The sequence below is a fragment of the Centroberyx gerrardi genome, chromosome 20 (genome assembly GCF_048128805.1).
Source record: "Centroberyx gerrardi isolate f3 chromosome 20, fCenGer3.hap1.cur.20231027, whole genome shotgun sequence".
NCBI classification, from domain to species: domain Eukaryota; kingdom Metazoa; phylum Chordata; class Actinopteri; order Beryciformes; family Berycidae; genus Centroberyx; species Centroberyx gerrardi.
Genome location: NC_136016.1, coordinates 13,058,536 through 13,070,445, shown reverse-complemented (window position 1 = coordinate 13,070,445; position 11,910 = coordinate 13,058,536). Strand labels below are relative to the sequence as shown.

Genomic DNA, 11,910 nt, shown 5'->3' with positions numbered 1-11,910 from the left:
CATTGTCACCATATGAACACAGAGCTGAAGAAATGTGGCATGGATAAGTAGGATTTGATTAAGATGAATAAGTTAGGGGCAGCAGGGTGACCTAGTGGTTAGAAAGACCACTCTTCATCCAGACAACTTTGGTTCAAACTCCGTCTTTGCAAGCATCCGCCTGCTGAAGTCCTTGAGCAAGTTATTGAATCCTTACAGCTCCAGGGCTGCTGTACTGTAGCTCACCCTGACCTCTGACCTCCATGGAGGAGGAGAAAAGAAACTTTCCCTATGGGGGAAATCCAACCCAAGAATGGAGTTATAGTGTATAGCACTTAGCTAAAATATCAAGACTACTGCCCAGACATTTGGGTGGCATTAGCTTCCTCTTACCATTGTAAAGAAGTTGTCTGAGATGGAGGCAGGAAAAATGATATCAGCTGTTACTCAAACCTGGAACTGCAATGCATACTCCCTTTGTAGCCTGCAGGACAAGAACACACCATCAATCACAATTAACTGTGGAAAAGTGGGACCAGCATCCAAATCAGCCAAGTACCAAACGTTATAATACGATATAAGACCTGGCCACGAGATGAAACAAAGATTTAGCTGACTTAATGTAGCTGGATAGATGTTAAGCTTCCTTAAATTACACTGCAAAAAACAACCCAGCCAAGTTAGCTTAGCTGGCTAGGTGGCTAATAATGATGCTAGCTAACCCACCGGTTTGAATGATTTAGCGACACGGAATCTGTCTGAAAAACGGACACCTTTACTCCTTACCTCGTAGGTATCGTACAACAGGTCCAACTTATCACATGTATGTCGCGTATTATATCCCACTTAGAAAGCATTCAAGCTGTGCAAGGCAATTGTGACAGACTGACTGGCAGTTTTTCCCAACACAATTGAACAATCACATGACACACTCATCATGTGACTTTGCAGCTTATCCTGATCTAGTTTAAAGGTACATTACACTTACTGCACACATAACAGAAAAAGTGGGCCTACATGCTAAGTTGCTTTTTCAACACACTAAGTCCCCGTTTACCAAATAAAATCACAAATGCTGAAACGACTGTGGAAACAAATTTATTTCTATTTTGTCTCATGTACAGAAAGAATCAATTTACAGTTTACAAACAACTGACCAGGTTTATGAAGCAAATGATTTCCACACAGGATGTAGGCCTACAGTTAAAATCCTCCTGACCCTCGTAGGTACTACCGGAAACCCTACACCAGGAACAAAGCACAGTTAACCATGTTTGATGTGTCCTCTCGCGGCTTTAGTTCCTTCAGAAGTCATAACCTTGTGTAAATCAATCGTGATTGAATACTCTGTCCAAGCACAAGTTCACAACATTGTTCAAGAAAAACTCAATCTACTGAGAAAACATTTCTCATGTAAAACAAAAAACCAGCAAGGAAAGCCACAATTGCACAACTCATAATAATGTCATATCCGGTCCAGAAGGTACATTTACAGCAGAGGACAGAACAAGTCAGTAGGAATTCTTTCATGGCTGTGTTATTCTTGACACTTTGAACTACATCACATTTTCAGTTTGTACTGTAGGCTACTCACACAGGCTTATGAACAGCAAGCAAATGGTGAAAAGGACCAACAAGTCAGCGTGACTTTTATACAGTCTAGAAGATCTCCAAGGTTTTCACTTCATAATCAACCTATCACTCTCCATGACAGGCTTCTGCAAAGAAAAACACTCTCATAGAAAAATGCTATCATCTTTAAATTTTGTATTCTGTATTGGTGAGCTGTTAAGAATCAAATCCTCTTCATGATATAGTTAATACAGTTCACAGTTGTTGATGCGTCATAGGCAGTGGTGATGCTAGTTACAGCGGGAGCGTGTTGGTCAGTATGTTATTGTTGTAAACATTTACGACCGGAAGTGAATTTTGTTAGAAGTGGATTAAGGGAAACTCAGTGTATCTTAATCTAACCAAGTTAATTTGGCAACATAATTCAACGCATCAGTGCATCATATTTTGTGCCAAACATCCTGGACAATTTCAAAAAAGTTTAATTAAAAACACCCTATTCTACAGATTACATGCACATACAGCATCATATACACATAAAATCTCATATAGTTCAAGTTCATACCATTTACAAGTCTGGTGAAAAAAGGATAGATACAAGAAATTATGAATCCAAGGACATAATAGGCGCAAAAAAGTCATTTTGTTATCAATTTTGGCAGGCATGCTCCCCAGAGTGATGTGTGTTGTTATTACCGCAATGCAGTGTGCTTATTAGTGCCCGCTGATATCGACAGGTTAGTTTAGGTGACATGACCGTTCACTAACTGCATTTTAAAAAGGACCTGCATGCCTATCGCTCAATCCTATGTGAAAGAAGGCACTTACAGGAGAGAAGTGGTACAGGCTCTGTCTAGAAACAACCCCTTGTAGCTCTCGATAGAATAATGAATACATAGGCCTTTAAGTAAGTGATGTTTTTGCTGAGCCATATCTGTTTAGATTTACCCAAGTTTCTTTAGGGGTTAGGGGTTGTCTATGCAGGAGCCCAAAGAACTGTGGGGGCTTTTGGTGCCTTCTGCGTATTTCATACATTCATATGCATGCAACCTTCCTGTACCAAGCGGTCTTTCAAATGCCAGGGAGTCTATTTACACAACAGAAATCACAAAGAAGTCTCTGTCAGCCAAAAAAGTCTCAACAACAGGAGAAAGGCAGAAATGCATTATTTTGGCAGAATTGTAGATCACTACTATATATCGATGAACTAGACAGAAAGGATGATAGAAAGAGTTGAACATGATGACCAACATTTCAAATCATTACTATCTGAATAAGTAATTACAATACATGAACACAGTACAGAAGGAAGAGGAAATCAAGTACATCCCTGAAGGAGCAAAATGCACATCTCACGTTGGACTTCAAAGTCAGCATGATCCATCGACAGGGGGCCAAAAAACATTTTACACTATAAGACCATTGAGATTCTCAAGAAAAAAAAAAAAGATAGTTTGGGCTTTGGGGAGCTGTCTCCTTTTGAGAAATCTTCAACTTTTCCTAGTTACGATTTGGAGGAGAGTAGGAGAGTAGCGAAGGACACACAGGTGCACATCTACTAACGTCAATGTGGACCTTTCTGTAGAATACAAGTCCAGGGAAGGAAATGCTAATCCAATCCTCTAAGTGTCCATCATTTCCATATAAAATTGTCATCCACTTCCAAATACTGGATAAACTTGATCCATCAGCAAATTTTTAGTAAGTGCTTTATTCTTACAACTTATATTTTGCTCTGTAAAATGGCTATTTCCACAGTCAGCATATGCAATGGCTCAGACGTTGGTTCGGTGATGTATAGGTGACAAGATTCACAATTACTTGGATAGGTTTCAGTCTACAATAGATCATCTCAGTGAAAACCAATGGGAGTAATTGACAGTGAGACTATGAGAGTGATCAGAAAGTGCAAAAGCACCTCACCAGAAACACAAAGATCAAATAAAACCTGATCATTGACCAGTGAAGCATGGTTGTGCTTATTGTGATCTCTTTTGCTGAAATAACACTCTTCTTCCTACTTTTTCATTTTGGATGTAGAAAGATTGCCCATGGGAAAGATTGTTAGAGGTCCAGTGTTCAGTAAGCTGAGTTCAAAAAGCTTACTTCTTGGGATGGAAGACCATGAGAGGCCTGTCTTCAATCTTCTGCCATGGGCTTTTCTTGTTCTCGTCTTTGTCGTCAGGATCATCCTCGGGACTGGTCATGGAATCGCGGCGATTCTCACTATTGCTGCTGCGGCTGCTGTTAACACGACTACGTCCCCTTCTGGGGATGGTGGATCCTCGCGATGAAGGCCCTTCATCCAGAAGAGGGGTGAGGGAATTCTCCTCAGGTGACACTGGGCGTCCCTCACTACTGCTGGGCTCGCTGTGGTCTGGGTAGGCCAGCTTGGAATAGGTCTTTCCACCACTGCCGCCAATACCATGTCCCTTCCGTCCCCCCGTGCCCCAGCGGTCATCTTTCCCCTTCCGGTTCGCTGTTGATTTGCGTTCCTGGGCCTCCAGAGGTGGTTCAAGGTTGACATCTCGGATAGCACTGCTGGGACCCCCAAATCCACCGCCGCCGCCACTGAGGTCATTGCCAACATCTATGTAGGAGTGGCGCACATGGGCATTAGCACGACCATCCAGGGAGATGAACCACGCCCGCGGGTGCTGTTTCACACCCAGTTCCAGTAGCTTCTTCTCAGTCAGAGCCTGCAGTTCTCCATTCATCTGGGCCATGGTGGAGTCATTAAAGAGCACAGGGATGGTCACAGGCCCACCAGAAGAGTCAGAGGCCCAGCTTGGTTCCTCTGAGTCATCACCTTGGGATCCACTCTGCTGCCCCTGCTGTTGGCCCTGTTTCTGGGAGTGGTGATGATGCTGCTGGCCTCCTCCCATCTGCGCACCGTCTTTGTCTTGTTCCTTCTGGTCCTTGCCATCTTTACCAGAAAAGTCAGAGGATAGACGCATGTAGTGGGCTGGGATGACCAGGGTTGGGACCATGCTGCGGTACATGTTCTCCTTCATCTGGTCGATGGAGCTGCAGAAGATGATCTGACCCGGTTGGGTGTTGAGGGAGGTGGGTCTGGCAAGGTTGTCCGCTGCTGATGCTGAATATTCTGGGGGCTTGTCAGATTGGTTTGGCATGTAGCCCTGGAAGCGAGGTGGGGATGGAGGATCGGATGAGTATCCTCGATTGTCGTTGGCATTGTGGTGTCGGTGATATTCAGACTCCTTGTCTTCCATGGGGCTGTAGCTTCGGCTGTAGTCTTCATGCAGTAAAGGGTTGTCCAGGTTGTTGGTCTCTGTGGCGCGAGTAACCTTCATGGGGAAACTTTCACCCCTTTGGGGACCTGAGGCATTTTTTCCCTTTGCGTGCCGCAGCTTGTGAGCTGGAACATGCTTAGCGAAGTCTTCCCTTGAGCTCTGGTAGTCTCGAGCAGGGGACAAGTCAGATTTGCTAGTGTCATTAGAAGGGCCGGATTCAACATGGCCTCCACAGATGAGATTTAGGCGTGAAGTGGATGTGCCCTGGTCTCTCTTAGAGCCATTTAGATTGGAAGTGTGGGGTTTGCCTTGCTGTCGGCGTGGTTTCAAACACTTTCGCCTAAAAGGAAACAGAGACTAGAAGTCAGAAATAAACACATACCTTTTGAGGGGGATCCCAAAAAGCACCATGTATCATTTTAACAGTCTAAATTCATGAGAGCATAAAATGAAACCTACATTTACATAGATTTAATTTTGCAATCATCACCACCTAAATCAGTGATACAATCCTTTAATTATTGCTTTTAATAGAAGCCCAAAACTGAGACCTGCGCCTACGCTCCCCACACCTGCAGTAGTAGAGCAGCACACAGAGCAGGATGAGCACCAGCAGGGCCAGTGAGCCCAGGATGGAGAGCAGGAACAGGGTGTGGTAGGTGGTGATGTCCCTCAGGCCCGGGTGGCCCAGACCCATGCCTGGAAGACAAATTATGGCAGAAGCCCTCTCAGAAACATTCTGAAAGTTCACCTTGTGTATGAACTTGGTTCATACACTTCAGCAGATCTGAGAGGACCAGATGGGTGAAAGCTGCTGATGTTTTGGTGAAAAACATTTTGCTTTCACCTAACTAGTCCTATTGGATCTGTGAAGGGGGGCTGAAGTGGGAAAGGAACTTTCTGGAAAGAAAGCTTGAGAATTTGGCATGAGACATCCTACCTTGGATACCCTGGATTGAGGAAATGATGTTACAGTGACATTACCATCATCCAGTATCACAAAAACATGGATAATGTGCTATAGCAGTGTGGCTGAGCCACAAGCAATTGAACATAAACATATGAGTGTTTGAGTGTTGCTTTTGTCGTAAAATCCTTTTGACAAAGGCACCAATTAAAATATTTCCCAGTACCAATTTCAATCAATAAACGAAAAACGTTATGGATATATTTCAACTCTGCCACCACACCTGGGCTGCAATACTAAGGAAGACATTACATTATGTGTTTCCTGTTTGCCAAGGGACACACAGGGACATCTACTGGCACAGCAGCAACACTGGAGATGGAAAACAGCACAAACAGCACAGAGGGTGAGATGAGTTGCAGTACCTGAAGATGAAGGGAAGGCAGCTAACCAATAGCCCATCTGAGGAACCACAACATTCCAGACAAACTGTGTGCCTTCCTTTTTGATGTACCCAGTCCCATTCCGGACCCACAACCCTGGAGAAATATAAATGATTATCATTTGCATATATAAAAGCAGAGGAACAGAAAACAGTCAATGGAAAATATTATGTTATACTTCAATTTCAACTCAATATCCAAAGACTTCTTACATTACTGAGCATCAGCTAACATCTAACAGCTATCTAATTAAATCAAGCTAATTATCACATATATCTATGTCGGTTCTAGAACAAAGTGTTTCCATTGCATCTATATTTCATGTATTTCCCTTACCCGTCTTAGGCTGGTACACCCAAGCTGGTACACTTGTGGCAATCCTGTTGCGGGTGTCAGAGGGAAGCGGCACAGAGACGTGGATCGGATCCGAGACCTGGATGGCACTGCCATCTTTGTCAAAGAGCTGGATGCTGACCACTGCCAATGCTGTCAGGTCTGTCCACCCTATTTCAGCGCCTGGACATAAAAAAGTAATTCCTATCAGCTCTATATCCATATCATGTCATACAATTTATTTAGTCATAAAAAGTAGGGATGAGACAATATGCTTAGCTCACGATACGATTCGATATGGGGGTTCACAATTCGATACAAACATGATACGATGTAATAAATAAAAGGTCAATGACAACAAAGTCTGACTGTGCAGAATTATGTTTATTTCTGAGCCACAATATTTCTAGAAATGCCATTGGCTTGCTAGAATGTGCAAATAACATAATTTCAGTGGAGAGCTTGTGAAATTGTGATGAGCAAGCCATCTCACTTGTGATTACTACAGCAAAATAAAATGTAGCTAATATCGTAATTCATTTTTCTGCCCCATGATACGTATTGTCACGCTTTTGTATTGCGATATATTGAATTTCAATATATCAGCCCATCCCTAATAAAAAGCCATTTTATTATTGCCTTATTTTGGCAAACTTCTATAAATCGAGGTCTGGGTGAGAAAGACTATTTTAAAGGCAATCTGTCATGTGCCATTGGGGCAGACTATGAAGATAGTATATATCCTTTTTGCTTGACTGTGCTTTAAAATTCAATATCATTCCCATATAATTTTCAAAATATCTTAGATAATTCTCATGTCATCTCATCCACATTGTTTCCTCAGACAGACACCAACCTGAGCTGTTGGTCTCTTGGCCCAGCAGGTAGGGGAAGCCACCAATTTCATACTGGCTCCTGGCTGTCGTCAGCGAAGCAGACAGAGCGGTGTAGTTGGAGCTGGTTGGCAGCTGAAGGGACTTCCTCTGGAGCTGCACCAATGGCTGGTTACGAGCACCTGCAAAGCAACACTCTCACTCCCAGTCTGTGAATCCTATTATAATCCTATGCTTTTTTGGCTCCAAATCTCTCAGTAGGTGTATATTTAACACATGTTTATTGGTATTTCCGTTTACGACAGATATATGAAGGGTATGACAGCTCTGACTGAGGTGGATTTGTAACAGCTGTAGTAAAGTACTCTGCTGCAGTTGTTGCTATGGTGATAGCAGCAGCAAATAATCGAGGGTCATCTAAATGTTGAGCTGTGAATTCTATGGAGGCCGACAGACGAACAGACGTGAGAGAGGAGGGGGGTGTGAATCTATCTGCACTCTCCCTTGGAGGCAAATTGATTTGGAATATGATAGAGGGAAAGTTTAAGGGTCAAATTCCCGGGTAGTCATAACAGGGTTATTATCTAATACATCTAAATGCTGGAAATGTGCCATTGTGATTCACAAAAATTGCAATGACAAAATGATGACTCAATTCCCTGGAGTAAGTGAATGATCCTTCATAGATTTAAGGCAAGACAGAATGACGGATTTAAATGAGAATACACAACTTATAAAATAGGGTTTCCTTTCCAAAATGGATATATGTTTTTACCTGGTGACCCAGACAGCACCTGCAGGACATCATCGTACAGAATGAGCGTGCCTGGCCTCTGGACTAGGAGGTACAGGCTGACTGACGCATACACTAGAAGAGGAGAGACACCAAAGATTTACAAGTGTGATAACAACACTGAGGTGGGAGACACAAGTGCAAGTGAAACGGCTGGAGCGATCTTACCAAGTAGCTGATTGTACAGTGTGATAAAATCATCAAACAAAAAAAAAAGGCAGTTGACAGTGCAGTTGGTGCTAAATAAGCTGCTTTCTCTCGGGGCGTGGCGACTTACAGGGGATGCGGCTGGAGTGCCAGGGCACAGAGTTGGTGACGTAGTCCTGTTTGGATGCTGTAATGATGACCCATGTTCCTGCGCGGTACAGGAAGCTGACCCTCAGCACGCCGTCACCACCTGCCTTGCTGGACGCCAAGAGGGTCTGATTGCCATGGACTTCCACCTGAGCATCCGCCAAAGGTGAAAGGTCGCTGTTGTCGAACACCTGGACTTTTATCTGCACTTCTGTAAGACCAGACAGAGAACGCTCCAGTCATTTTGCATATTTTATCCCTTGTTTAATCTGTTTATCTTGTTAACTTGATTCCCATCTTGGCTCCCTGGAACATTAACAAGCTGACCAAGTATTCTCTTTAGTTTCCTTGCATCATGTAGAATAGAATAGAATAGAATAGAATAGAATAGGATAAATATTTTCCTTACTGGAAGTCTTATACAGGCTTACTGCATTAACAAGAACATGTTTTGCCATCCTGTCATAGATGAAACGTCTTTTGGATTTCTTGCTGCACTCAATCAAAAGTACAGCTTTACGATTTACTAGGCTTGTGTAGTCCGATTATAGTATTAGACCAGTAATGACACTTGAGTATGGTCCAATTTATCAAGTCACCCTTGGCTGTCTTTCAACCCCACGATTGTGTAATGATCTAGTCCGAAATGACCTACAAATGAAGGGTGTAATGGTAGAATAAAGTAACCAACAACATCAGATACAGACCAATAATTTCCAACAGCGTTGGATAATATGATATCTGCATTCACACTTTGCAGTCACTGGGGAAACACCGTTCGGAGAAATCCATCACATCTATTTTTACCCTGTTTTCCTAGGTCTTATACATCATTTTTCAGCCCCAGAACATTTTGTTTCTCATCTTGCTTCTTGGACAGCGTGGATATGGGTCACGCTGGGGATGTTTCCATGGCTACACAGTGACTCTCCAAAAGCTGGCTTGTTGTGCTTCCTAGCACGGCACAGTCCATGTAGCACCACAAGCTATCCTCCTCTAGCCTCCAGCCTTCTAGCTGCAAATTCAAACCCCTCGACGCAGAACTTTTCAGTGACAGTCTCACTAATGGGTGCATTCAGATACTAGGCAGAGTGTGTGTGTGTGTGTGTGTGTGTCTGTGTGTGTGTGTGTGTGTGCACTAGTGTGTGGCTGAGGGTATCTGAGTGCGTGTATAAAGGCTATCAGCCATTACCATAATTGGTTCAATAAAAGCTCCCTTGTGAGCGTTGAGAGGATTTCCTCAATCTGGACTCCACACTTAAAACACAGTCTGCTTGAGATGCCTCCATTGATAGAACATGGAGTGCCAAAGTGTCACATCAAGTGGCTGGGAATTTTCACTGCATCTCTGTTTATCACCCAAAGTGCTTTAATACGTGTTCATCAGGGATGTGGAGGAGGATAACTCTCCTAAACTCAGAGTATCCACCTTTTTAGGCTGACATAAATCTTTATGACCTAAATTCATAGTATGTATCATATTAAGTACTATCAAACTGATATATTGTGAGGATTAGGTTATGATTAAGTTATTAAGTTGTGAGTCTTTCAAGGAAAAAAACATCCTTTCCTTAAAATATAACAAATCTTTTGTTTATATTGGTGGTTGTTTACCTTATGACGATCACCAAATAGAGGTCATAGTTAAGTACCATATCACCACTACATCATTAGTGTTCAGGTTTCTAAGAAGACATTGTATTTGGAATACTGCTGACACACAAAGTAATAGATTCTGCAGGCTGGTAGGTGAAGCTGGTGGTGTTTCTCATCATCCGTTTACAAGCTACTGCAAAATGGGGTCAGTCACTGCACACCCCAACACATCTGAGATATCAATCAACTGAAGCCCTCATTCAGTCTCGGAGCAAATGATGAGAGCGCTGACACATGAATGATTTTCTCGGACAATCTGAAACCAAATAGAGGGTCTACTAAATCAGAAACGACAAAGGGTGCCCAGTAATGATGCAGAGAGGTTCAAACCCCAACCTCTGGAGCCACATGTGAACTGCCACACAGTGACCATCTTCACCTCCCTCCTGCCCCAGGGAAGGGAAAGTGGACTTCCCCTGCAGCTTAAATGACTTTGGGCACACATCATTTCATTACAGGACGTCCTTCAGAATGCATGCTCAATATAAACACTGGAGACTGTAAGCCTGCTGTCACAGCATTGGGTCAAATCAGTGCAGCATTTTACATCATGCCAATGCATTCAGGTCCATATGGTCACTCTTTGAATATATGAATGCTGGATGTTTGGTTTTGTAACTGACATACATGTAGCCTATAAATTCACCTCAGGCCATCTGTGTTACACTGTCATTAATGTGCAGGGGAAAAAAACGACATGCAGGCCTAGGTTACAGTAACTTAGGCCTGGCGTTACAGCTCTTACATGAGAATAGGCGATGTTGAAGACGAGGCCTATTTCTCAAACGACTCAAATTCATATCATAAACAATGCGCGTGGATTTTTTTTTTTAAGCTTAATTATTCGTCAAACATTACAGCAGCCCTGTCAATGATATCGCCCCGTGGATATTAATGAGCTGCTAGCATGAACTGACAATCAAAACTAACGTTATCCAGCGGATTCGCCCGAAAATCCTCCTCTAAAAACCTCTGTCTTTAGCGTTCGCGTGTTATTAGAGCGCGCCGCTGCGAGAATCGACGGTTTGTCGACAAAAGCCATAAAATAAAAATTGCAACCACTCCCATCTTCTCATTGTGCTGCATCCCCCCGTATGGCGAGCTTACCAAATGCTCCCTGATCTGGAAGAGATTTGGCGAGCGCCTCCCAAACCGTGGAGATAGAGACGAAGAGGAGCAAACGAGAGATGTAGTTGGCTGGCATCCTTGCAACTACATCTCTAGTCCCAAGTCGGCGGCCATGTATCCATATTTCTCCCAGTGTGCTGAGCTATTGCCTATTCAGACATTTCTCGGATGCCTATATAAGAATGGTGCTGAGATGCTGCCGTCTGTAGGTTTTGCCTTGTTTTTATTGTCTCGGGTGGAGGGAAAATTGTCCTACATTTCCCTCTACTGATCTCAGAAGGAATAGCTACCAAACACCTCCTTAATATTCCACACCACAGCGTTTCCCCCCATTGTCTGATTGGCTTCCAGTGTTTCTATAGACCGGAGACTGGAGAAGAGGATTAGGGCCACATGAGAAAAAAAATGGAGTTCTGAAATTAAACTCAGAAGTCTGTGTGTAAAGTCAGAATTCTGAGATTAGATTCTGAGAATAAAGTCAGAAATCTGTGTGTAAAGTCAGCATTCTGAGATCAAAGTGAGAATTCTGAGATTAGATTCTGAGAATAAAGTCAGAAATCTGTGTGTGTCTAAAGTCAGAATTCTGAGATTAGATTTTGAGAATAAAGTCAGAAGTCTGTGTGTAAAGTCAGAATTCTGAGATTAGATTCTGAGAATAAAGTCAGAAATCTGTGTGTAAAGTCAGAAATCTGTGTGTAAAGTCAGAATTCTGAGATCA

At 43.0% G+C, this 11,910-nt stretch overlaps 1 protein-coding gene across 1 annotated transcript; it reads right to left on the bottom strand.

Moving 5' to 3' along the window:
* Positions 1-1,061: 1,061 nt before the first annotated feature.
* fam171a2b (family with sequence similarity 171 member A2b) lies at positions 1,062-11,268 on the bottom strand. Its single transcript, XM_071899183.2, has 8 exons — positions 11,172-11,268; positions 8,392-8,619; positions 8,097-8,189; positions 7,345-7,503; positions 6,492-6,671; positions 6,138-6,251; positions 5,378-5,504; positions 1,062-5,145 (listed from the first exon to the last, which is right to left on the bottom strand). The coding sequence occupies exons 1-8, from the start codon at positions 11,266-11,268 to the stop codon at positions 3,654-3,656; spliced, it is 2,490 nt and encodes an 829-aa protein (XP_071755284.1). The 3' UTR covers positions 1,062-3,653.
* Between the last annotated feature and the right edge of the window lie 642 nt (positions 11,269-11,910).

Excerpts from the sequence above, each read along its gene's own strand:
- fam171a2b (XM_071899183.2), bottom strand. The coding sequence starts at position 11,268 with ATGCCAGCCAACTACATCTCTCGTTTGCTCCTCTTCGTCTCTATCTCC. Across the intron at positions 8,190-8,391 it reads GCACTCCAGCCGCATCCCCT|TGTATGCGTCAGTCAGCCTG; the intron begins GTAAGTCGCCAC and ends CTCCTCTTCTAG. Across the intron at positions 5,505-6,137 it reads TGCCTTCCCTTCATCTTCAG|GCATGGGTCTGGGCCACCCG; the intron begins GTACTGCAACTC and ends TTTGTCTTCCAG.